This window comes from Podarcis cretensis (genome assembly GCF_951804945.1).
Source record: "Podarcis cretensis genome assembly, chromosome: 17".
NCBI lineage: Eukaryota > Metazoa > Chordata > Lepidosauria > Squamata > Lacertidae > Podarcis > Podarcis cretensis.
Window position 1 is genome coordinate 3,456,214 of NC_137187.1, and position 27,168 is coordinate 3,483,381.

General features: G+C 46.6%; 1 protein-coding gene and 1 long non-coding RNA gene across 3 annotated transcripts in view; one reads left to right on the top strand and one right to left on the bottom strand.

Moving 5' to 3' along the window:
- Window positions 1–27,168, top strand: part of LOC307206909 — an 89,028-nt gene that overhangs the window by 39,865 nt on the left and 21,995 nt on the right. The window lies entirely within an intron of this gene.
- Window positions 2,299–27,168, bottom strand: part of ENO2 (enolase 2) — a 28,449-nt gene continuing 3,579 nt past the window's right edge. The window contains exons 2-12 of one of the 2 annotated variants that reach the window (XM_079960306.1): window positions 20,343–20,444; window positions 16,067–16,162; window positions 15,771–15,829; window positions 12,213–12,282; window positions 11,231–11,364; window positions 9,427–9,649; window positions 6,934–7,131; window positions 5,841–6,042; window positions 5,618–5,726; window positions 4,872–4,930; window positions 2,299–3,264 (exon numbers count right to left, since the gene is read on the bottom strand). In XM_079960306.1, coding sequence (XP_079816432.1) covers window positions 3,195–3,264; window positions 4,872–4,930; window positions 5,618–5,726; window positions 5,841–6,042; window positions 6,934–7,131; window positions 9,427–9,649; window positions 11,231–11,364; window positions 12,213–12,282; window positions 15,771–15,829; window positions 16,067–16,162; window positions 20,343–20,427 — 1,305 coding nt within the window. In that variant the 5' untranslated portion in view covers window positions 20,428–20,444 and the 3' untranslated portion in view covers window positions 2,299–3,194. Of the gene's footprint in view, window positions 3,265–4,871; window positions 4,931–5,617; window positions 5,727–5,840; window positions 6,043–6,933; window positions 7,132–9,426; window positions 9,650–11,230; window positions 11,365–12,212; window positions 12,283–15,770; window positions 15,830–16,066; window positions 16,165–20,342; window positions 20,445–27,168 lie in introns of those variants that run through there. The other variant, XM_079960307.1, reaches the window with a different exon arrangement.

Here is a 27,168-nt window from a genome sequence, read left to right on the forward strand (position 1 = left end):
ACGGGTTAGGGGCGCAAATCCACGGGTTAGGGGGCGCAAATTACTTGCCTTGCCCCGGGTGCTGACAACCCACGCTACGCCACTGGCAGAACTCCATACTCTCCAACATTTCTCCAGTAAAAATGGGGATGTCCTAAGGAAAAGAGGGATATTCCAGGATCAAATCAGAAACCTGTGAATCTGGGACTGTCCCTGAAGAATAGGGACACCTGGAGGGTCTGCTCTCTCATGGTCGAAAGTCATTTATTTCTGTATTGGGAATAAACCGCTCTTCTCTCCATGAAAACAGAGCTTAATTTGACACAGGTTTAACTAGGAACATAGCCACAAAACCCACTTTCAATGCCAGGGCTTGGCCAAGAACCTCCGGTTTTGAGTCCGAGACCTCGCCGTGTAAGCAACCCATGCCTCTGTGTTCTCTTTTCAGACACAATGCGGAAACGTTGGCCCCTTTATGATTGGCAAAAAAGTATAAGACAGCTGAATTGGTCGGAGCAGGCATAAATACATAAAGTGTGACTTTCTTCCCTCGTCTGGTCAATATGACAGAATATCCTGTCTGCTGCAGCCCAACTGTAGGGCTCTACCTGCCCGAAGATCAGTGTTCGGAGGCCAGAGGTGGCCAGATGTAATTCCTCTCCCACAGGCAACTGGTGATGTAAAAGCTGAGCACTCGCCGCTTGCTCAATGCTGTGCATGTGGCTCCAAATCAAACTAGGATGACCAATGGATACAGCCCTAGCGTACTGGAGACACCATTTTATGCACCCAGCACCTTGTATGCACACAATTCCTGATGTTGTGGGGGATCTGCACATACATTGTTGTTGCTAGTTTGGGACGAATACATTCTATATATCGAGATGGGGAAGGAGGAGGTGTCTAAACGGCAAGATTTGTAATAATCAGGGGAAGTATATTTGTGTGAGAGGTTTGAAATATAATATCACAGACACTTTTTTATATAAAAAAGCTATTTTGTGGCATTTATCACCAATAAATAAAACATATCACAGTATGTTCCCTGCAACAGATCCATGGTAAGTTAGTGGATAATGCATTGGCTGTGGTTGGAATTGGCTGAAAATAAATCTATCACCTCCAGTTAATGAATGACTTATTAAATTCAGTACTTTGTCACCTTGTCTCAGTTGCTGTCCCTATTTCCGAAATATCCATCACTGTTAATGTTGGGATGGGAGGAACAGAATTAGTTGGTTTTTTTAATAAAAAAAGCAAATTCAAAAAATGAGAAGGATTTTCTTAGAAACTTCTCAAACACCATGCAATTGACTGCAGCTGTATAAAATAGGCAGGGTTGTGGGTGGTAGTATTATGGGATGGGAAGGTCAGGGGCCACACAGCCCAGCAGAAATGGACCCTTTCTTCTTAGTGTCTATCTTCTTTCTCCTTACCAGGGACTCGGCTACATTAGTCAACAGTGTTTTGAATGCGTTATAAACATGCAACACGAGATGGCGCCAGAGAGCAAAATAAATTTCTAAACGTTTTTCATAGTGGTTCCCCCCCTTTTGTTATGATGATTTAATTTCTAACTTATTTATAGTGGGTTTTTTTCCTGTGTGCAGATCCACCTCAGGTCTCAGGGTTTGAGCTGCAACTTCCGGCACTAGCCCCCTTTTCAGGATCTCCAGGGGAAGGAATAACATCTGAGAGTAAAAGGCCAGAGTCAAGGGGGCAGAATATTTTCTCCTTGGCACGATGAGAACTTCTGCTTGTTCTGCCTGCTCCCCCTCCTTCAAATAATAATAAAAAAATCTGGCTCCATCCCTGACACATCCATCTACCCTTGGCTAGTGAGGTGTGCTGTGCTCTGTACTATGCCCAACTTAGGCCCGAAGTGGCTCACCAGGTGTGGTGATGCTGGTACCCAAGCTTCCTGGCAGGTGGGTTGCTGCTACTTGCAAGGAGAAAGAGGGGTGAGACGCCAGGGAGGTCAGCGCGGTGCAAATACCCTGTGAGGAATGGCAGATAGAGTCTGCTGGTGCCTTTGCACCATGCCAACTTCCTTATTGCCTTGCCTTACCTTCTTCCAGTAAGCAAAAGCAACCGCCCTAACTGGAAGTCAGCATGGCAGCTGCCCCACCCAGGGAAGCCTCCTCTCCTATCCAATAATCCAGCCTTTGAACGGTCAGGCGCTATCTTTCAGATTCCTGATTCTGCTACTTAAGTCTGAGCTTCAGCACACCTGCAAATCCGAGCCCCCTCCCCTTGCATAGAGCTCGTCCACTTTCCATCTTCCAGAAGAGAAAGCAAAAAGACATTGAGGCACGATGCTCAGGTGTGAAACAGAATTTAATTTTGAGGGTTGGTCTGTTGGTTGATTTTCTCGTGTGTCTGGGGGTGGGGGTTCTCCGCTTGCTCAGTTGAGGGTGAAACTTCTGGAGGTCGAAGCAGAAGTGATAGGAGAGCAAGGTGGGGAACAGGTGATGGGGAAAGGAGCGTCGTGTGACCGAATAACCAGAAAGAGAGAGAGAGAGAGAGAGAGAGAGAGAGAGAGAGAGCGGTCTGAGCAGGATGCTGATCACAACAACACGCCCACAATGCACTGACCCACAACACCCCACAAAGCATGTATTGCAGCAGCACAGGTTGCCTTCGTGTCGCCCGAAAACACAAACCAAAAGAACTTTCAGATTAGTCGCAGGTGTAGGTATGGCACCACACAGACAAACACACACACACACACCCTGCCCGAAACAAAAAGAGAAAACAAAACTTGAAGGCTGGCAGGGACAGGCTAGAACATACAGAAACTTGCTGTTGACAGTAAGCGCTACGAAGGTTTTAAACACCGTCATAATCCAGGAGTAAAACACAGCGGCAACAAAGGAGCTAACTTCAGCCACGCACATTCTCGCCACACATCCTGGCAAATATGCTCACAGCACTTGACACTGGGGTGCAACGATGATTCAAGCAGGCCCAGAGAGAAGACACTGCGCAACACACGCAAAGCTGGCTTGGAGCAGCGCCCTGGGACGGGCAGAGGGAAACTTCATTCTCCACACGTCTTGGGGGGGCGGCGGCTCCAGTGAGAGGCCAGAGGAGGTAGCTGGAATGGGGAGAGGAGACAGAGGAGCCGGGGAAATGGAGGGTGTGGTCTAAAGGGGCACTCAGAGTCTGTGCACTGGGAGGTCAGCAGGCAAGCCAGAGTGTGCCCAGGGCAGGGCTTATAGGACGCTCGGGTTACGGAAGTTGTGCCCGGCAAAGTGGGCTTCGTCGCCAAGCTCTTCCTCAATCCTGTGGAAGGCAGAAAAAAAGACAGGCTGTTATATTCACTCCACAAGCCCTGCTTCACAGAACAGACGTAAACCAGAGAGGGTTAGAATCTGCTGGAATTAAAGCACAGAAGTCAATTACTGTATTTTTTGCTCTATGACTCACTTTTTCCCTCCTAAAAAGTAAGGGGAAATGTGTGTGTGTCTTATGGAGTGAATGCAGGCTGCGCAGCTATCCCAGAAGCCAGAACAGCAAGAGGGATTGCTGCTTTCACTGTGCAGCGATCCCTCTTGCTGTTCTGGCTTCTGAGATTCAGAATATTTTTTTTCTTGTTTTCCTCCGCCAAAAACTAGGTGCATCATGTGGTCTGGTGCGTCTTATAGAGTGAAAAATATGGTATGTTAAAGGCCCCCCGCTACACAAGCTACAGGTTGGGAAGGAACCAGAAGGGGCATCTTACCCATAGACGTTAGTGGCGCAGGGCGCCAGGGCGCCAGATTTTGGAGGGCGCCACAGGCTGAGTGTCCGGGAAGGGGAGTCAGGGTGCAGCCCCCTTCCCCGCTCCTCTCCTCTCAGCTGCCCAGCGGAGCGCGCTGCGTCCGGCTCAGGGAAGCCCCTTTGCGTCCCCTCCTGCTGGGGCTGCCTGGCGGGTGCAATTGGGGGCGGGCAAGGGGCAGGGCAGTGAGTCTCTCCTGCCCCTCTATGGCTGCGTCGCTGCCTGCGCGCCTCCCTGCGGAGTCTGCGAGCAGAGCAGGGAAGTATCCTGTGCAATACCAGCACCGAGCGAGGATGGGACAGCCGGCGAGCCACCACGTCTGCTAGCTCGCCTTCCTGTTGCGTGGACTTCCCTGGACAGGAGTAGGTAAGGCGTGCTGAGCGCTTAGAGGGAGGCTGCGATCCAGGTGCCTCTTACTCACATGCAGTGCTGAGCACGCGTTGGACGTTAAAAAAGGTCAACAACTCTGGGAAACTGGGGGGACGGGGGGACGGGACGCCAGACAGATATTGACACTGGATATGCTTAAGACGGCCCTGGAACTCCATTAGACTTCCAAAACGTTCAGAAACCAAGGTGCGGCTTCCGATTTGGCTGCAGGAAGCTCCCGCAGCCAATTAGAAGCAGTGGAAGCCATGCTGGACGTTTGGGTTCCAAAGAACATTTGCAAACCTGAACACTCACTTCCAGGTTTGCGGCATTCAGGAGCCAAAATGTTCGACTCGCAAGGCATTCAGCATCCAAGGTACAACTGTATAAACCAGGCGTAGACAAACTCAGCCCTCCACACGTTTTGGGACTACAATTCCCATCATCCCTGACCACTGGGATGATGGGAGTTGTAGTCCCAAAACATGTGGAGGGCCGAGTTTGCCTATGCCTAGTATAAACTGACAGTGCGTCCCTCAATTTCCTGTGGCATTGCATGTTAGAAGCTGAAAGAGGTCTTAGACTTACATGCTGTTCCATCATTGTGTGCGTGATCGTCCACCTACACTCAAGTCTCCCCTAAGCTCTGCAATGGTGATTAGCTCCCAAAAGCTGCCTGCATGCATTCGCCCATTGTACAGAGGCCGACTCCTGCTGGAAGGCAAACTGACAATATGCCAGCATTCCTCCTCTTGTTTCTTACCTCATTAACTGATTGTATTTTGCCAGTCGCTCGGATCTGCATGGTGCTCCCGTCTTTATCTACAAAAGTCAACGTCAAGGCAACAATATTTTATGGAGGGTCCACACCAGCAGTACAAACAGGAACAGGCGCATCATTAGCAAAGGCATGAGTGCATAGCGGATAGTTTAAATTGGCTTTTGCCTATGCAGTTCAGCAACTCTTTACTTCTGGTAAATGAACCCCCACAGCCACTAGAGAACTGTGAAAATTTGTGTCCAAGTCTTTTTAGACTCGTCTACCCATGTAATACCTGAAACCAAAGGGTCACATTGGTTGCCAGATATGAAATATCTTGGGATTACAGTGGAACCTTGGTTCTCAAACTTAATCCATTCCGGGAGTCCGTTTGACTTCCGAAATGTTTGAAAACCAAGGCACAGCTTCTGATTGGCTGCAGGAGCTTCCTGCAGTCAAGCAGAATCCGCGTTGGATGTTTGGCTTCCAAAAAAAGTTCGCAAACCGGAACACTTACTTCCGGGTTTGCAGCGTTTGGGAGCCGATTTGTTTGACAACTAAGCTGTTCGAGAACCAAGGTGCCACTGTATTTTCAACTCTCCTACCCCACTATTCTATGATGGGACACTTGAATTATCTCTGGCTGTAGAAAGAGATTGTGTCTCTACACTGACATGGTTGATCCAGCCTTCACCTGTTTCTTCTCCAGAGAACACCCAAGACACGTTTTCTCCCCACCCAGAACTTACCTGGCCAGTACAGAGTCCCACCACCAGGTCCGCAATGAAGGTGTCTTCAGTCTCCCCTGATCGGTGACTCACCATCACCCCCCAGCCGTTTTCCTGGGCCAGTTTACAGCTGTGGAGGGAGACAAGGAACTCAATGGATTTGCCTCAGTCCCAACAGGTCTAACGTTCTTGGAAGGGAACGCGACTGGGCACTTGTGGAACAGAGCAGTTTGGCTGGACTCACGCTTGGATGGCCTCGGTGACTGATCCAATCTGGTTGACTTTCAGCAGGAGGCAATTGCAGGCCTTGTCTTCCACAGCTCGCTCGATGCGTTTGGGGTTGGTCACGGTCAGGTCGTCCCCCACAATCTGAATCCCAACGTTTGCTGTGAACTTGGACCAGGCCTCCCAGTCATCCTGATCAAAAGGATCCTCGATCGACACCACTGCAGAGAGAAGGGGGAAATGAGAGTACATTGGTACCTTGGTTCTCAAACTTAATCTGTTCCAGAAGTCCGTTCCAAAACCAAAGCGTTCTAAAACCAAGGTGCGCTTTCCCATAGAAAGTAATGCAAATTGGATCAATCCGTTCCAGACTTTTAAAAACCCCTAAAAGAGAAATTTAATATGAATTTTACTATCTAACAAGAGCATTGATCCATGAAATGAAAGCAATAAACGATGTACTTGCAGTCACGCAATCAGTCAGTACATGAACTGGGTTCCACACAGTCACACACACACAAAAAAGAGCCGCAAAAACAAAAACGCAAGATAAATACAGTGGTACCTCGGGTTACATACACTTCAGGTTACATACGCTTCAGGTTACAGATTCCGCTAACCCAGAAATAGTGCTTCAGGTTAAGAACTTTGCTTCAGGATGAGAAGAGAAATTGTGCTCCAGCGGCGCAGCGGCAGTGCAAGGCCCCATTAGCTAAAGTGGTGCTTCAGGTTAAGAACAGTTTCAGGTTAAGAACAGACCTCTGGGACGAATTAAGTACTTAACCCGAGGTACCACTGTAGCAAAAACAGACAGACCTCAACGTAACACTCAAAACAGAAGTGTGTCACTCAAAACGGAAGTGTGGCACTCAAATTGGAAGCGTAACACTAAAAACGGAGCACATTCGGCTTCTGAAAAATGTTCCCAAACCTAAACACTTACTTCCGGGTTTGCAGTGTTTGGGTCCCAAGTTGTTTGAGTACCAAGGCGTTTGAGGACCAAGGTACCACTGTATTGCAGCAACCCATTGCTCCTGTTCCCAATTGGCAAAGAGCAAAAACTTCCACAATCTGGTGCCCTGGTACTGAGGCTTTAGGCAAGGTGGACTCACCTGGGTAATCCCTTACAAAGCTTTGGTACAGGTCACCCAGCTCATCAGCAGAGATATAGCGGCTGGGGTCATCAGGGGATTTGAAGTCCAAGTCATATTTTCCGTCTCTGTAGAATTCCGATGCGGCCACATCCATGCCGATCACAATCTTGTCAGTGTAGCCAGCTTTCTCAATGGCTTCCTTGAGGAGTTCCAGAGCTGAGAGGTAGGAAAGGAGAGAAACTCGGATTTTGCAAGCATTTGCCATGTTTGAAAACTATCTCTTAAGGTTCTTCAGCTTCCAGACCAGTTTGTGCAGTGGCCTGTTTATTAAGCATGTACCCTAATGTATATTTGCACAGAGGTTAGACAACAATGCCAGCTAGTGGTTGTTATCCCCCACTTTCTTGTGCAGTTTTCCATCACACTTTCCTTATTGGACTTTTGGCAATGTGGAAAGCGATAGGATATTTGCCCTAGAAGCTGTGGGATAATCACAAAAGTGTGTGTGAATAAACAGCTAATCTGTAAGTATTTAACAGGATTGAAGTGGTTTGTGTTAAGTGGTTTACCTAATGTATGCATAAAAATACCAATAAAATCAGATGTTAGAAGCAGGTTGAAGCAAATATGCACAGTGAAGCCTTAGGACCAAACAACACATTACATTAAACATAAATTTAACTGTTATGCTGCACACTGAATGATTTCTGCTGTTGCACTTCTGGCAATACATTCATAGCAGCTCAGCTCGCCCTGAATAGTTCAGGAACCACATTCTGTACCAGCTGAACTGTCTTCAGGAGCAGTCCTCCGTATACTGTATTGCTGTCATTTAATCTGAATTATGGTGCTGGAGGAGACTCTTGAGAGTCCCATGGACTGCAAGAAGATCAAACCTCTCCATTCTTCAGGAAATCAGCCCTGAGTGCTCACTGGAAGGACAGATCGTGAAGCTGAGGCTCCAAGACTTTGGCCACCTCATGAGAAGAGAAGACTCCCTGGAAAAGACCCTGATGTTGGGAAAGATGGAGGGCGCAAGGAGAAGGGAATGCCAGAGGATGAGATGGTTGGACAGTGTTCTCGAAGCTACCAGCATGAGTTTGACCAAACTGCGGGAGGCAGTGGAAGACAGGAGGGCCTGGCGTGCTCTGGCCCATGGGGTCATGAAGAGTCGGACACGACTAAACGACTAAACAACAACAATCTGGACGTCACTATGGCATGGCAAACATAGCAGCCAAGTGCCATGTGGATAGGACCGGCAAAGATTCTGCAGATTTCCAGCGTATGACAACACACAATCAAGAGACTACTAGACCACATAGATCTGAATGCACAGACAAGGAACAAGGAAAGTGGGGGTGTGGCCCTGTCGATGGGGAACAGAAGTAGCCAATTATGGAGCCATTAACAAGAGAGCGAGGAATCACTTCTTTTGCTATGCCCGTTGTGGAAAAACTCCTTTTCTGATAAGGCAGCTTAGAACCCTTTTAGCATCTCAGCAATCCCTCACAGAGAGGTGAACATCTCCTGGTCTAGGCTTTGGCTTTGGGAGAGACAGTGCTTTCCCCCCCCCCGACCCCCCCCCCAAGAAAAATAGGTGCTGGCCATGAAGTTGTTGCAGTTAAATCACTGGGGCAACCCAGTGCCGGTTTGACAACAGCCACATTCACCACCTGCAGAGGTGCTAAAAACTACAGCAAACTGTCTCACTTGCTGCTTTGGGGTCACTTTTGGTTCTGGAGCAAGTCAAATAAATGCGTCCCCCCCCCCCGCACCTCAGGCCAATGTCGAGGGCAGCTTGGAAGGGCCCAGTGTGGTTGGGGCAATGCTGCCAGATGGGTGGGGGTATAAAATTATTATTATTATTATTATTATTATTATTATTATTATTATTGGCACCCCTATTTTCATTGGAGAGATGTTGGAGGCTATGCAGTGCCTATGCCAAACCTCTGTTGTCAACAAAATTGTGGCCTGATTTGATCCTCAAGGACAGCCTCTTTCCATAGGAACCTACCCGGACCCTGAGATCATCTTCTGAGGCCCTTCTTCATGTGCCTCCTCCTCAGAGGGTGGCAACACAAGAACGGGGCCTTCTCTGCATTGGCTCCCTGTCTATGGAATGCTCTGCCCAGGGAAGTTTGCTGGGCGCCTTCATTATGCACCTTTCGGCACCAGGCAAAAACGATCCTTTTTAACCAGGCCTTTGGCTGATCCAATTTATATCTTATGCCCTTTTAAATATGAGTTTTTTTTGTGGAGGGGAGTATTGGGTTGCTGTTTTTATTTTTATTAGGTATTTTGTGATTTTATATCTTGATTTTATTCTGCGAACTGCCCTGAGACCCCCCGGGTATAAGGCGGCATATAAATTCAATTATTATTATTAATAATAATAATAATCCCATTCAACCTGGGTTGTGTCATTCGTCACTACTCAGTGGGAGAGGTGCAGGGAGTGCAGAGCCCAGGTATGCAAGTAATTCCACACTCTGTTCTTGTTCTCACCTTCACTGTTCTCCAGGATGTTAGGGGCAAAGCCTCCTTCGTCGCCCACATTGGTGGCATCTTTGCCATACTTGTCCTTGATCACACCCTTGAGATTGTGATAGACCTCAGCACCAATGCGCATGGCATCCCGGAAGCTCTCGGCCCCAACAGGCAAGATCATGAACTCCTGCATGGCCAGCTTGTTCCCAGCGTGGGAGCCCCCGTTGATCACGTTGAAGGCCTGGGAGAGTTCAGGAAGAAGAAAGACATGAAACTCACTTAGAGGACACCTACACGGTCAATTGACATGGTTCGTGTTAGTTTCTGTTTGCCACTGAGCAGCTGCTTAGAGTCACAAGGCTCTGTTTACATTCCAGAGACAGTCCAGGCTACTCTCATGGGAAAAGGGAGACGGGACCAGTGACATACTGGTTTCTCTGTTCCTTTGTTCCTTTGTTTCAGTTGCTCTCTGCTCTCACAGGGAGAGGATGTATTTTTCTGTCTGCGTAGCTTAGAAATAAAGCATAGCATGTAGCCATAAATCTCATCACTTCCGCGTGCTGTTTTGGATTCTCTGCTGAATGGGATGTGCCTGGAGCCTTATCAGAGGCTCAGGTTGTCAATCACGTCAGGGGCGACTCGGCCGGAAGATGACAACAGTTTGTGTGGGCCTTAAGTGTCATGGCTTCCCACAAAATGCCCTGGAAGCCGAGGTTCCATGACGGACCTGAGAAGGTCTTGTTAGCAACCCAAAGATTTTACATGGAACCAATCGCAAGGCTGCATTCCAATGTGAGGTTTTTTGCATGAGCTTTACTGGCTATTATGCTAGTGCTTCCAACCTGATTTCCAACATTCCTTTTATACTTCGCTACCTGTTGTGTTATGGGACTGTGGCTTTTTGAGGGATATTACATCATGTCGTGCTATTTCAAAAGGCGGAAAAGAACCTTATGCTTCCAGTTTCATCCTGTAAGTGGCAGCAGCACAAGCAAAGTTTGCACAGTTTCCAAGTTAGTGGTGCTGCAGATTGATTTCCCCTCCTGGAAATAATTGAAATGGAAATGAGTACTAAACTTCTGCCAGCTTCCACCCGATTTCCAGAAGTAGATAGAGAAAATGAAAAATTTCTTGTTTTTTTATTACATACTCTGAGCCACTTAATGGGTTAATGATTATCTAACTGATTGTTGTTCTCTGTTAGCTAACATGTGAATGTTGTAACCTTAGATCATGTGAGAGGTATTGGGTTGCAAATCTCCCTTTTTGAAAGGGAGTTGCCTTTAGACTTTGTCTCCTAAATGCCATGGAGTGAGGATGTAAATGAAGCTCTCCTGAAGGGAGAGTACACAGCCAACGGCCAGTGGAGGCCAGAATGAAGGTTGTGGAAAGAGAGAAAGAGACCTTTGCTTATAGGTCTGTTTGGATTATTTCATATTTTGCAAGATGCTGAGCCCATACAAGACATTGTATGGATATTTTGGTTGTATCTTTGATGCTTATGATTTGTTCTGAGGAGTTCTGCCAGTAAAAGTTTAAATTTTTATTTTTATGGGCCTGAACAATTATTCATTTCCAAAAGGGGTTAGTTCTTATGCTTCCAGTCACTTCAAACTGCACAAAAATAATATCTACAACAATGCAGGGCTGAAGCAAGGTTACTCTTGCAGCGTGGTGATAAAGGGTATGCAGAGAACTGAGGTTGGTGTGACCTCTCTTCTCCTAGTAAGGGATTTCCATTTCCTTGCATATATGATTACTCTACAGCCTCCGACTTCCCTTTGGGTTCTACTTGTGAAATTGGGAGTGATTAAATGCTTACCGGTACTGGCAGAATGAGATCGGAATTTCCAGCCAGGTCAGCGATGTGTCGGTACAGGGGAATGTCCTTCTCTGCAGCCGCCGCTTTGCACACAGCCAGGGAGACACCCAGGATAGCATTGGCTCCAAACTTGGCTGTGAACATCGTCAAAATTAGGTGACCACCATCAATGGCCCTTTGCTCAGGACAATTCAACAAAGCAATATAGGTTCCCTGGCCCCAAAGATCATACAATCAACTTTCCAGCCCCACAGCACCCGCTACTATTCTAGCCCTGGATTCCTTGTGTTATAGATTATGGGGTGTTGGCGACTAAACCCTATAAAATAGAAGGATTTTGATTAATTTGGATATGGATGAAAGTACAAGCTGCAGAATTGTGGCAGACAAGGAATCCCTGGGCTGGCTTATACAATTGGAAAATCTGTTAACATGACAAAAGAGGTTGGATGGGCCATCCGAGAAGAATCCTTTGGCCTGGGGAGACAGATGGTGCCGAGGTGATGGGTGTGTGTGTTTGTGGTAATAGGAAAAGAGAGTTTTTGAGCAAGGGGGGCTGGGAAGAAGAAGGAAGAAGAAAGACTGGGATCCATCTTGGGCAGGCTGGCTGAAGGCTGGCTGGGAATGATGCCTTGGACTCCATTGGCTGCACAGCTGAGGGGGAGAACTCTCTCTCTAAATGACCATGTTGTAAGATCTGGACCTCCTCCATGCAGACTAACATTGTAAACAGGTGAATAAACCACATTTCTTAAAACTACGTCAGTCTCTGCCGTCTCTCAGTTTTCTAAAGGAACACAGGTGAGTGCCTGGAACCCCATGGAAACTTGCAGAGAGTGGGGGTGGCACACAACTTTTTTTTAACCCTTCCATACCTCAGCTAGTGCCTTTTAATCTTGCTGTAAAGCTCCTGGCTGCTCTCTCAACTTGCCCCTCTGGCCCCCTCCCACAAGACTTTTTGTTATGAATAGAGAGACATTACATTTATTCTCTGTCCCGTCCATCTCCAGCATGAGGCTGTCGATCTTCTCTTGCTCCACGACTGAAAGGCCCTGCAGAAAGAAAACATCTCTCAGATTGGAAGTCTGGATAAAAGGCTGCCTTGGGGACTTCCAGACAGAGGACACTTTGGGCAGGTCCACACAATACATTTAAAGCACATCCGACACACATTTAAAGCACATGACTTCCTCCCAAAGCATACTGGGAATTGTAGTTTGTTAAGACTGCTGGGAATCACTTGCTCTGTGAGGCGGAAACTAGAGCACCCAGAATTCTTTGGGGGAAGATATGTGCTTTAAATGTATGGTGAAGATGTGCTGTATTGTTTTTAACACTCGATTGGGAGCCGCCCAGAGTGGCTGGGGAAACTCAGCCAGATGGGCGGGGTATAAATAAATTATTATTATTATTATTATTATTATTATTATTATTATTATTATTATCATCATCATCATCATCATCATCATCCTAGCGCTACAAATCATTGCTCTTCGGCTGCAAGCTATAGACTGAATTGCAGCTGACCATCTACCCTTCAGTTCTGTCCATTTCTCACTGGTGAACTCTTCTCCTGTCATTTAGAAGTGAGGGCGTCTCAACACCATTTTGGCACCCACTTTTATTTATGCTTGTGTTGTTGGTTGGGTTTTAAAAAATAATTCATGAAATTGCACATTAAGGGAAATTGAAAAGGGGTCTTAAAGCACAGGGCACGATGATTGCAGCTAATCTGACTTCTGAGCAAACCTGGTTACCAACTGGGCTGTAAGTCCCACATACCCTCTGACATTTCTCTGATGCAAATAGGAACATCTGCTTTTCTTTAGGACGTCCCTATTTACTTCAGAGAAATGTCGGAGGGTATGGAGTTATGTGACCTCCGAACCAAGGAGAACCTTTAGAAGACACCTGTACAGGGAAGTTTTTTAATGCATTATTATGTTCTCATATATTTTGGAAGCCTCAGTGGCTGGGGCAGCGTAGTCAAATGGGCTGCGTATAAATTATAATTATAATTATTTCCCACTTTCCCTTAGGATGTCCCTATTTTCAATGGAGGGTATGGCGTTATGTGACCCCCAAGCCAAGGAGATAAGTAACTATACAACTTTTAGAAGACATCTGAAGGCAGCCCTGTCTAGGGAAGCTTTTTTAATGTTTAATGTTTTATTATGTTTTTATATATGTTGGAAGCTGCCCAGTTGTGGCTGGGGCAACCCAGTAAGATGTGTGGTGTATAAATGATAATGATAACAACAACAACAATTATTACATGTTACTACTACTACTACTACTACTGTTATGGAATAAGAAGTCCCTACTTTCACTGGAGGGACACGGGTGGCGCTGTGGGTTAAACCACAGAGCCTAGGACTTGCCGATCAGAAGCTCAGCGGTTCGAATCCCCGCGACGGGGTGAGCTCCCGTTGCTCGGTCCCAGCTCCTGCCAACCTAGCAGTTCGAAAGCACGTCAAAGTGCAAGTAGATAAATAGGTACCACTCCGGCGGTAAGGTAAATGGCGTTTCCGTGCGCTGCTCTGGTTCGCCAGAAGCGGCTTAGTCATGCTGGCCACATGACCTGGAAGCTGTACGCCGGCTCCCTCGGCTAGTAAAGCGAGATGAGCGCCGCAACCCCAGAGTCGGCCACGACTGGTCCTAGTGGTCAGGGGTCCCTTTACCCAGTGGCGTAGCGTGGGTTGTCAGCACCCGGGGCAAGGCAAGTAATTTGCGCCCCCTAACCCTGGATTTGCGCCCCCTAACCCTAACCCCCAGATGTTGCGCCTGGTGCGGCCGGCCCCCCCTGCACCCCCCACGCTACGCCACTGCCTTTACCTTTACTTTCACTGGAGAAATGTTGGAGGGTATACTAGTCATATTTGCAACCTGCCTAGAAAACTTGATTTTCCCTGCTTGTTTGTAGTTCTATTCTATAGTACCACTGTGGGGGGGGGGAGGGGAAAATGTCAGCAACGGAGGGTTGTAGTCCTACAGGACTGCAGCTGGAATCTACACAAATTTGCTCAGATGTAAGCAGTAGAAAGTTGGAAGATGGCAATTGTACAGGATTACAGACAGAACCTGCACTGCTGTTTTCGATGTAATCTACTAATTAAATAGCAAATTGAAGTGTGTGGTTTGAGGCAACCTAATTCCAGGAAGCAAGCAATTAATTAAAGCGGAGAGCCAGTTAATCAGGGGAATGGACTTGCGGTGCCGGGCATGAAACTGGAAATACACAGCAAGTAACAGGTCAGAGGCGAGGAACCTGGGTCTCCCCACCCTCCTCAGATTTTATTGGACTCAATTTCCCATCAGCCTCAGGAAGCCACAACTCCTCCCATTGCACCGCAGTCCTGCATTTTCCTATCCACACCTCCAAAGAGATTGTACAGTGGTGCCTCGCAAGACGAAATTAATCCGTGAGTCTCTTCGTCTTGTGGTTTTTTCGTCTTACGAAGCACGGCTATTAGCGGCTTAGCGGCTATTAATGGCTTAGCGGCTATTAACGGCTTAGCGGCTATTAACGGCTTAGCGGCTTTAAGAAAAAGGAAACAAACTCGCAAGAACTCGCAAGACGTTTTGTCTTGCAAAGCAAGCCCATAGGGAAATTCGTCTTGCGGAATGACTCAAAAAACGGAAAACTCTTTCGTCTTGCGCGTTTTTCGTCTTGCGAGGCATTCGTCTTGCGAGGTACCACTGTACTGCTATTTGGCTTTTCTCTTCCTTAATGGATTTTTCACAATGGGGAAAAAAAATGGTGAAAGGGATGGGAAGAGGCAGGAGGGTTGCGACATTGTCTGTACTGCCCGTAAAATGCATGAAGGAGGCACGACGTCTGCAGATTAAAAGCCCCCTCTGGAAATATCCACAATGTTCTTGATCAGCGTTACCCAAACTTACAGTAGGTCTCCAGCTGTTTTGGAACTACAATTCCCATCATCCTTGACCACTGGTTTTGCTAGCTAGGGATGATGAGAGCTGTAGTGCAAAAACAGCTGGAGACCCAAGTTTGGCCTTTTCTGATTATTGCATCAATGCTCTATCAGGACTCAGCTATACAGCTGCAAATAAAACGTTTTAAGTGTGTTTTAAGTGCAATATACAATGTGACACTAGAGGACAATGGTGAGCCTTATGGAAAATTCAACGTATTTTTAAAAATGCTTTTTTTAAAAAATAAAGCATTTTCATAACGGTTTTTATATGTGTATAGATTCCATCTCATGCTTCCTTCAGGTTTCAAAAGCTGTTGTCCGTACACAGGATTGGTCCTGTCACTGCTCTCTACAAAGGCCTCTGGAGGAAAAGATATTCCTCCATTCTTTGACAGTGAACACACACACACACACACACACACACACAGAGAGAGAGATAGTATGTTGAGCATCCAGAAAACAAAGGAAGTTGAAATGAAGGGACAGATAGAGATTGAGAGAGAGAAAGAGAGAGAGAGAGAGAGAGAGAGAGAGAGAGAGAGAGAGAGAGGATGAAAGACCCGCAAGTTGAGCCAATGAGAAAAGCAAAGGGGGATCCTTACACAGCTCACGAGAGCAGGGGCAATGGTGCTGTTGATGTGATCCACCGCCTGCAGGACCCCTAGAGAAGGAAAAAGACACAGAGAGTGTCAGACAGAGGCAGAAGGAAATAAGAGGCAGAGAAAGGAAGGCACACAAGGCCACACACTCTTCACCATGGAATTTCACTGGCTGACACCTGCTGTTTCGGCCAGCCCAAAAGCAGAAAACACACACACACACAGCGAGAGAGAGAGAGAGAGAGGACTCTGGAATTATTGTTTGTCATTCTATGGGCAGAAGCCTGGAATACCCCTACCTTTCCCAAGGAATCTGGACTTATCGTTGTCACGCAGCTCTAGAGCTTCGTAGATGCCGGTGGAAGCGCCACTGGGAACAGCTGCCCGGAACATCCCTAGGGAGGGACAAAAACCAAGGTGGAAAACATTAAGGGGAAGAGCCATCAACATCACTTAAGCCCACAACTCTTCTCTGATGAAACAGCTGCCTTGTCATTTTAAGGAAGTTGTTTAGTTGTGTGCGAACATATCAGACGACACAGCAATTCTTCAAACAGCTCTTGTTTATTCACAGGCCAGGACAGAACTCAACTGAAGTGTTCAGTCAGCCTGCTTATATAGAGCTCCAGTAGAACGTAACTGTAACAATTTCCTAAAACTATCCAATCACTGAACATCACTTTTGATCCCTTATTTGCATAACTATCTACAGTATCTCCTTGCTGGCCCAGGGTGAGAACTTCAGTACATAACAGAAGTCACCAGCTCTTTTCTTTAATAATAATAATAATAAATACAGCTGGTGTTTTCTAACCAAACTCTCCATAAGAAGTCCACCTACTTCCACTTTTGACTGTTTATGACCAATGAATCTGAAGACTAATTAAATTAAATTAACACTGTTAGGTTAAATCACTTTAAAATACCTGTTTTCAATTTTTTGCTTAAAACCCTGAGCTAAGATTATCCTTCACAATGTACATATAGGTGAGGCTGCAATACATTTGGGATTTCCTGGACATATCCGGGATTCATCCGTCAAAAACAGCATCTGGGCAGAATTTCCAAAAACTGGTAAAAATGTCTGGGGAAACCTGGGCTTATGGCAACCCATGTCAGAAGTGTTCAAAAACTTCTCTCTCTTTTTGGAGATTTTGCTCAATTACTTTCGTGTCCGGATTTTCACTTTCTGAAATACAGCAACCCTAATTTAGGCCCGCTAACTAACTCAAAGGTTTCTGGCTTTGGCCTGGCCTAAACTTCTCTGCATAACCGTTGAAATCCTTGTCGGCTGTGTATGTGTGATGAGATCTGTTGCCAGCTGTGAGGCTGCTCCAAGCAATGGTCTCTATCCACCTTGTCTGCAGGTAAGTCGAAGATCAGAGCGGGATGATGCAGCATCCTATCAGAATCTGTGTACATGCAAGACTTCTGAAGCACTTTTGCAGCACATCCTTTCCCACAAAGTGTTCTGGCCACTGTAGTTTATCCCTCACAGTTACAGTTCCCAGCAAGTCATAGCAAGCCCATAATTATTAGAGGGAAAGGATGTGCTTTGAATGTGCTTTAAAGGAATGGTGCATAACACAGCTTTAGAGAGCCTCTTGATGCTATAAAGCAGGATATAATATCCACAGAGTCATAGAATTGGAAGAGACCATGAGGGCCCTCTGTGATTCAGGAATATTTTCCCCAATGTGGGGTTCAAACCCAAAAACCCTGAGATTAAAAGTCTTGTGCTGTACCAACTGAGCTATATTCTAAATTAAAATAAGAGGTTTGTATCTGGAGAAATACAAACGCAGGACGCGGGTGGCGCTGTGGGTAAAACCTCAGTGCCTAGGACTTGCCGATCGTATGGTCGGCGGTTTGAATCCCCGCGGCGGAGTGAGCTCCTGTCTTTCGGTCCCAGCTCCTGCCCACCTAGCAGTTCAAAAGCACCCCTAAGTGCAAGTAGATAAATAGGTACCGCTTTATAGTGGGAAGGTAAACGGCGTTTCCATGTGCTGCACTGGTGCTGGCTCGCCAGAGCAGCTTCGTCACGCTGGCCACATGACCCGGAAGTGTCTGCGGACAGGGCTGGCTCCCGGCCTCTTAAGTGAGATGAGCGCACAACCCTAGAGTCGGACACGACTGGCCCGTACGGGCAGGGGTACCTTTACCTTTATCTGGAGAAATGCAATTCTCCTCTCTGAGAGCACACACATCGCTATTGTGTCTAGTGATTGCAATAGTGTCTAAGGCAGACATGGCCAAACTTGGCCCTCCAGCTGTTTTGGAGCTACAATTCCCATCATCCCTGACCCTGTTAGCTAGGGATGATGGGAATTGTAGTCCCAAAACAGCTGGAGGGCCAATTTGGCCATGCCTTAGTCTAAAGCATCTAAGGCATGACTAGGTACCATAAAACACAAACCCTCCAAGTGTCCCTATTTCCCAGGGACAGTTCCAGATTTACAGAATCCATCCCAGAATTTGATACCAGAATGTCCTGCTTTCCTTTAGGATGTGTCTATTTTCAATGGAGGGTATGGCGTTATGTGACCCCCAAGCCAAGGAGATAAGTAACTATACAACTTTTAGAAGACATCTGAAGGCAGCTCTGTCTAGGGAAGCTTTTTTAATGTTTAATGTTTTATTATGTTTTTATATATGTTGGAAGCCATCCAAAGTGGCTGGGGAAACCCAATCAAATGGGTGGGGTAGTAGTAGTAGTAGTAGTAATAATAATAATAATAATAATAATAATAATAATAATAATAATAATAATAATAATAATGGATTAGGACTTCCCTATTTTCATCAGAGAAATGTTGGAGGGTATGGTACCCACCATTTCATTATTTTCATAGTTAGCTGCAAACAGCTACAGTGGTGCCCCGCAAGACGAACGCCTCGCAAGGCAGAAAACCCGCTAGACGAAAGGGTTTTCCGTTTTGGAGGCGCTTCGCAAAACGAATTTCCCTATGGGCTTGCTTCGCAAGACGAAAATGTCTTGCGAGTTCCTGCGGGGTTTTTTCCCTCCCCCCCCCTTTTTCTAAGCAGCTAAGCTGCTTATCAGCTGATTTGCTAAGCTGATAAGCCGCTAAAAGCCGCTAAAAGCCGCTAAAAGCCGCTAAACCGCTAATAGCGCTAATCCGCTAAGCTGTCAATGGGCTTGCTTCGCAAGACGAAAAAACCGCTATACGAAGAGACTCACAGAACGGATTAATTTCGTCTTGCGAAGCACCACTGTATTCCACTGCAGCAAGGCTATCTATCCCCCTTGCAGGAAACTAGGCCCAGCATTAATTATATGAACACCAAGAGTGTTTTCGTTTTTTGTTATGTAAATTGAAAACTTGGGGAAGCCAAAGGGGCTGAGCGGGTGGGGTGGCAACATTGAACCATTTCTCTCCGAAGCTGCTTTTTGCATTACACTGGAAGCCTACGCTGGCACCAATGGATGCTTCCCTGAAATGCAAATAGAAGCTTTAGGGCAGCAGTTTCTGCTAGACCTCATACATGAGCAGGGGAACAGCTTGGCTTCTACCTCACCCCCCTGGGTCAAGCCTGATGGATAAGGGTGGTGGAGTGAATAGCAAAAGCAGTCCTCAGACCAATGAGGAAATTGCCTGCCCCCTTGAGTCTGCTTTCCCAGGCACAGATTTTACTCCTGAGAATCTGAGCGGGCAGCTGGTATGCCTCAGTGTTTGCAGGTAAGTGCATAGGCAAAGGTAAAGGGACCCCTGACCATCAGGTCCAGTCGTGGCCGACTCTGGGGCTGCGGTGTTCATCTCGCTTTATTGGCCGAGGGAGCCGGCGTACAGCTTCCGGGTCATGTGGCCAGCATGACTGAGCCACTTCTGGCGAACCAGAGCAGCGCACAGAAACGCCGTTTACCCTCCCGCCGGAGTGGTACCTATTTATCTACTCACACTTGACGTGCTTTCGAAGTGCTAGGTTGGCAGGAGCAGGGACTGAGCAGTGGGAGCTCACCCCGTCGCAGGGATTCAAACCGCCGACCTTCTGATCGGCAAGTCCTAGGCTCTGTGGTTTAACCCACAGCGCCACCCGCGTCCCAGTTAAGTACATATTTATGCCAATTAAAGCATTTTTATTTGATTGTCTCTCAGACACCTAACATGGCAAGCGCTTCAGCAATGGATACAGGGCTGGTAGCTGTTCTTCATGGGCTAAATTCTCAGCACCTCAACCCTGAGGCCTGTGGAAAGGTGTGTGCGTGTGAGACTGGGGAATGAAACCCAGGCACTGCTTTTTGCTTAAAAGAAAGCCAGCGCAGCGGAAGTCTGAATATGTCTCATTTCTCTGCCTTTCCCAACCATCTCCTGCTCCAAAAGTGGGGATGCATCACAGAGCGTGGCTAAAATTAGATGCTTTTGCTGTGTGGTGACTTTGCTAGGGAGAGGGAGAGAGGGAGAGGAACAGCTCCAGCCTCAGGCCATATCTGCTTGGCGCCTCCTGCCCTTTCCGGCTCACTGCCTTGGGACTAATCCGTTAGCAGCACGATGCCCTGGACTGCGGCTGAGATCCCAGCTGCCTCCTGCAGTTTGCTGCCCCTCCACCAATACGTACCTTTAGCTGTGTACAAATCCACCTCCACGGTTGGATTCCCACGAGAGTCCAGGATCTCCCGAGCGTGAACCTTCTCAATAGACATGGTGGAGCTAGTCTTTCCTGGAGGAGAACAAACAGAGAGGAAAATGGGACCTAGATTTTGGTTCCAATGCCCTTGCTGTTCCATGATCTCTTACACCACCTCCAGTTGCATCAGATGGCCACTTGGCCTCAGTATGGAATGAACGGCATGATAAGCTTCAAGAGGGTTTGGAGAAAGAACAGCATGTTTAATAATGATGATGATAAATTTATTTTCAAATTTTACAATACATATCAAATATTCTTTATACATTTAGTATTGTTATCAACTTCCTTTCCTCCCGCCCTTTCTGCAGTTACCTAAGTTATCTCTTCTTTTTTCTGCCTCTCCAGCATTAAAGCCTAATTATAATTAATCTCCTTTACTCAAAAGTTTAGCTTCACCATCTGGGTTTGTTTAAGTCAGTCCTTACAACAGTTCTTTAAATATTCAATAAATGATCCCCACTCTTGTTTAAAAATCCTCTCTTCTTGATTTCTTAATCTTCCAATATGTTTCGCCATTTCTGCATACTCCAGTAACTTTTGTGGCCAGTCCTCTTTTGTTTGGGGCTAATTCTTCTTTCCACTTTTGGGCAAACTCCATTTGAGGTGCTGTGGTTGCGTACATAAATAACTTTTTCTGATCTTTAGGTATTTCAGATTCAATTATTCCTAAAAGAAAGGCTTCTGGTTTCTTAACAAAGGTCACTTTAAACTTATAATTATTTGTACCCAGCCCATCAGACTGGATTGCCCCTGCCACTTTGGGTGGCTTCCAACATATATAAAAATAAAATAAAACATTAAACATTAAAAAGCTTCCCTATACAGGATTGCCTTCAGATGTCTTCTAAAGGTTATATAGTTTTGGGACGCAGATAGCGCTATGGTCCAAACCACTGAGCCTCTTGGGCTTGCCAACCAGAAGGTCGGTGGTTCAAATCTGCACAACGGGGTGATCTCCCATTGCTCTGTCGTGACTCCTGCCAACCTAGCAGTTCAAAAGCATTCCAGTGCAAGTAGGTAAATAGGTACCACTGCGGCAGGAAGGTAAACGGCATTTCCGTGTGCTCTGACTTCCATCACAGTGTCCTGTTGCACCAGAAGTTGTTTAGTCATGTTGGCCACTTGACCCAGAAAGCTGTCTGTGGACGAATGCCGGCTCCCTTGGCCTGAAAGCGAGATGAGCACCACAACCCCATAGTTGCTTTTGACTGGACTTAACCGTCCAGGGGTCCTTTACCTTTTTACCATATAGTTTAGGGTTACTCATCTCCTTGACATCTGATGGAAGGGCGTTCCACGGGGAGGGCACTACTGCTAAGAAGTCCCTCTACCTGGTTCCCTGTAGCTTCACTTCTCACTGTGAGGAAGCTGGTCTGCTCCCTCTGACTGCTTTTCGTTGTCCCACCACCAACCCCCTGGCTGTGAGCCTTCTTCCCCTGACGGTTCCCTCAGGGGTTCCGCAGCTGGTTCCTCCCACCCCATCTGCATCCAACCTGCCCATGACAAATAGGAACTCAGCTCACAGCTTGTTTCTTCCAGACCAACCATGGGAGATAAACCAAGAACAAACCTTGGATACACTTGATGGTTTATCTGAAGTCTGAGCTCAAATGTAACACTAAACCAAACCATGGCTTGGCTCCAGGCAGTGTAGCAACAGGAACCGCGGAGGAGTGAAACGATTATTATTTTTCCTCTGAGTATCCACATACTCATATATCATCATCATCTTCATCATCACTATCAATATCACTATCATTTTTATAATTTGATTTACATACCACCCTTCATCGTAAGATCTCAGTGTGGTTCACAGAATAAAACACAGGATAAGACCAATTAAAATGAAGGCAAAGCAATAATCTCCCCTTCCCACATTTAAAGGGCTGTAGAATATTAATCTGCCAAAGGCCTGGTTTAGGATTTCATGTGAACAGAGCCATTCTGAATGCAGATATTTGCATACGATTCTGCTTCACGCAGCTCTGTCCTGAACGAAAGGATCGTGGAGGTGGGTGGTACAATTCTGCAGGGTGTCTTTGGTGAGACATGTTGGTCTTGCAGCCGACATGCAAAATGAGTCAGCCGAGTCAAGTAGATTACAGTCACTGTCTCTACCACCTCTTCTAGAAAAAGATAAACCAGCACCCTCTGTTCTGGAAGACCTGCCTCTAATTCACGATGTTTGTGGATTCTCTCTATATTGGTTCGGTACTGGGAGGAAATGCATTCTGCACTTCCTTTAAAACCTTGAGTTTATATGTTCCAGGGCTGAGTCTTGGGCACTAAAAGGAGATGCTGAGGCCAAGTCCCAGGGTACAAATGAAGGGCTAGCTCCCTCTGACAGAGCACAGCGCATGCATGAGATTCCTGCTTAAAGGTTTGGTACAGATTCTGCAGCACAGCTGCTTTCTCTCCGACAGAAAAGGAGGATGCTTTTCTCAAAGAAAATCCTTGGGGGGGGGGGGAGGAACTCACTGTGCATTTGCCAAGGGAAGGTCAAGGAGTCCAAATGGGCTTGTGAACGAAAAGGGACAACACAAGAGACACACAACTTGCCCCATACTCTCAGTATCCTGATTTTACAGGGACAGTCCCGCAATTACAGAAGCCATCTTGGTTTCTGATTTGATCCAGGAATGTCCCGGTTTTCCCTTTCCCCTCCCCTCCCCATCTCAGAGAGCAATTAGAAGTGGTGGGTAAAAGTAAAGGCACCCCTGACCATTAGGTCCAGTCGTGGACGACTCTGGGGTTGTGGCGCTCATCTTGCTTTACTGGCTGTGGGAGCCGGCGTACAGCTTCCGGGTCATGTGGCCAGCATGGCTAAGCCATGGTGGGTAGGTGGGTGCAAAAACAGTGTTCTGTTTATACTGAAAATAGAATCCCTGCACAAAATGAAGGAAATGGTGACACTGACATACGAAGCCCTTCCTATAATTTTGAAGGAAAAGGTTACTAATCCGCCTCAAATTCTTTAATCGCAGTGCTTCAGCAGCACTCCAAATTCATGGAGTGTTTATTCCTTATTTGTAAATGGAGCCTTACACTTTCTGCTCAGAGCTAAGTCCCACTGTATTCAATGGACCCGACTCCCAGGCAACTGGTTAAAGATGGTGCAGCCTTACACTGCAATCCTAAGCGTTTTTACTCAGAAGTAAGTCTCATTGAGTTCAATAGGATTTACTCTTTGGTATGTTCCTGATCATTCTCACACTTTCTCTCATCATTATCATTATTCCCTGACAAGGACTCAAAGCAGCATACCACTAACATTTTATTTCATTCCATTTACCGGTATCCGTCGAAGGTGTTGTACATGATCCCTTTCCTCGCTCAGTTGTTGTTGTTTTTTACAACAATCCTGTGAGGTAGGTTCAATGGAGAGGTTGGAATTGGCTTAAGGTGACAGATGTAGATGTGTACATGATGTCTATGTGTGTGGAAATATTGAATGTGGGAGAAGCTTCCTGATGTAGAATAAAGGTAAAGGTAAAGGGACCCCTGACCATTAGGTCCAGTCGTGACCGACTCTGGTGTTGCGGCACTCATCTCGCTTTATTGGCCGAGGAAGCTGGCGTTTGTCCACAGACAGCTACCAGAGGTCATGTTGCCAGCATGACTAAGAAACTTCTGGCGAACCAGAGCAGCGCACAGAAATGCCGTTTACCTTCCTGCCAGAGTGGTACCTATTGATCTACTTGCACTTTGATGTGCTTTTGAACTGCTAGGTTGGCAGGAGCAGGGACAGAGCAACGGGAGCTCACCCCGTCACGAGGATTCAAACCTCTGACCTTCTGATCGGCAAGTACTAGGCTCTGTGGTTTAACCCACAGTGCCACCCGCGTCCCTTGATGTAGAATAGGATGTCCCTATTTTCACCTGAGAAATGTTGGGAGGGTGCGCAAGCCCTGGCCTGTGCTGCAACATGCTCCCACAAACGCAGGCCATGTGGACAAACGTGACATTCTCCTTCCTCATCTCTGCTGTCCAGTTTCCTCTGACCAGAAGCTTACAGTGGAATTATGGTACATTCCCCCACAGTGATATATCATTGCCAGAGCTGACATAGGTTCTGCAAACATTTATACCTTTAAAGTACCTTTAAAGCACATTCTTTCTCTCAAAGAATTCTGGGCCCTGTAGTTTACCTCTCACAGAGCTCCAGTTCCCAACTACCCAGAACAAACCACAGGGCCCAGAATTCTTTGAGGGCTGTGTGTGCTTTGAATGTGCTTTCAATGTAAAGCATGCATACAAAATAGTTCCAAAGTGTTTTGAGCTGCGAGGGTGGAAATCTGCAGCTCAGATCTCACCTCAGGTACAAACTGATCCTCAAGACACTTATTCCCCCTCTGGCTGTAACATGGGGAAAAATAATCCTGACCTTCCCTTTTGGGTTATTGTCAGATTACTGAGGTAACATATGTCAGGCTTCGCCAACCTGGCAGGCTCCAGATGTTTTTGAGGTGAGTCGTCATATAAAAACACCAGATGACTTTTGAGGAGAGCCAAAAGCGCTTAGGCGAGACTAGAGAAGTTCCCACACATCTTCTCCTGATTGTTGCCTGTTCACATTTGCCTTTGTGCTGATTTCTGCATTTGTGTCTGAAGTGTATTCTCTCCAGCATAGGATTCAGTGCCTCCCATGCTCAGAGAGGCAAGCTGAGTAATCTGACCTTGAGCCTATGAAATCACTGATACCCAATGGATCTGTGCTATTCCGGAAGGCTTGGGAAGAAGACCGCAGGTTCCATCCGCCTGAGATGGAAGGTAAATGAAATTCAAGAAGCAGGTCTTGGGCCTGAAAGCAACAAGATCATAGCAGAAGCAAAGCAGAGCTGGTGAATTTTCCTTTGCTCTGCACTATTAGGGGTGATACGAGGCATCAGAAAAAGACATGGCTTGCAGTTGTGCTTTCAAGACAGCACGTCCTTCAACAATGATTGATGTAGTGCACACCCATTCATTACCTTTATACCCTGATTTGCAGCAAAGTTTGGTTTCCAAAGTGGCTCATAATAAAAATAATGAATGCCCACAGCACAATCCCTTATTACATGGGTAGGCAAACCAAGGCCCGGGGGCCGGATCCGGCCCAATCGCCTTCTAAATCCGGCTCTTGGATGGTCTGGGAATCAGAGTGTTTTTACATGAGTAGAATGTGTCCTTTTATTTAAAATGCATCTCTGGGTTATTTGTGGGGCATAGGAATTTATTCATTTCCCCTCCAAAATATAGTCCAACCCCCCACAAGGTCTGAGGGGCAGTGGACTGGCCCCCTGCTGAAAAAGTCTGCTGACCCCTGCCTTATTACAACCACTCTTTGAAATTAGGGTGGCCATGTCCCGGTATGTAGGACAACCCTCTAATTGAAGGCATCCTCTGTTTGAAGGACTGCCTGGTCCAAGCCCAGTTTAAAAATAAAGAACCTATTCCCACATTGCAGCGGGATGGGCTAGATGACCTTTGGGGGTTTCTATCATCTCTATGATTCTATGATAACCATAAGAAGGAGGAACAGGGGGCATGAAGTTGCCAATCAGTACCGGTAGTTAGTACCTGAATGGATACAGGACACTTCATCAGTTTCCTCCACAGGGTTGAGGTGCATTTTAATTTAAATTACAGTAAATTATTTCTAAATTTTCCTTTATACACATTAGCATATGCACATGTTTGCCCTTGGCAATGCATTCCCTCCTTTCTGTGATTTGCAAGTGGTCGCCCTATCTGAAATCGACTGCATGTACAATAGGCTGTGTGTACAGATTTGCTGGAGGAAGTTGTAAGAGATCCTCTTTGGTTGCAAAGGTGTGATACAGATGTCATCCCAGATTGTGCCTCTGTTGTGAGGAATCCGGCACTCAGACGGCAATGGAGGTTGTTGGTGAAAGACCAGCTCCTCCATCACCACTAAGAATTCATCTGAAGTGCTTGTGCATCTGTCATGGGCAAGACTGGAGAGCATGTATGTATTCTGTGCCACAGGGTTCTGTCTTGGGCCCGGTCTTATTCAACATCTTTATCAACGACTTGGATGATGGACTCAAGGGCATCCTGATCAAATTTGCAGATGACACCAAACTGGGAGGGGTGGCTAACACCCCAGAGGACAGGATCCCACTTCAAAACGACCTTGACAGATTAGAGAACTGGGCCAAAACAAACAAGATGAATTTTAACAGGGAAAAATGTAAAGTATTGCACTTGGGCAAAAAAAATGAGAGGCACAAATACAAGATGGGTGACACCTGGCTTGAGAGCAGTACATGTGAAAAGGATCTAGGAGTCTTGGTTGACCACAAACTTGACATGAGCCAACAGTGTGACGTGGCAGCTAAAAAAGCCAATGCAATTCTGGGCTGCATCAATAGGAGTATAGCATCTAGATCAAGGGAAGTAATAGTGCCACTGCTCTGGTCAGACCTCACCTGGAGTACTGTGTCCAGTTCTGGGCACCACAGTTCAAGAAGGACACTGAGAAACTGGAACGTGTCCAGAGGAGGGCAACCAAAATGGTCAAAGGCCTGGAAACGATGCCATATGAGGAACGGCTAAGGGAGCTGGGCATGTTTAGCCTGGAGAAGAGGAGGTTAAGGGGTGATATGATAACCATGTTCAAATATATAAAAGGATGTCACATAGAGGAGGGAGAAAGGTTGTTTTCTGCTGCCCCAGAGAAGCGGACATGGAGCAATGGATCCAAACTACAAGATAGAAGATTCCACCTAAACATTAGGAAGAACTTCCTGAC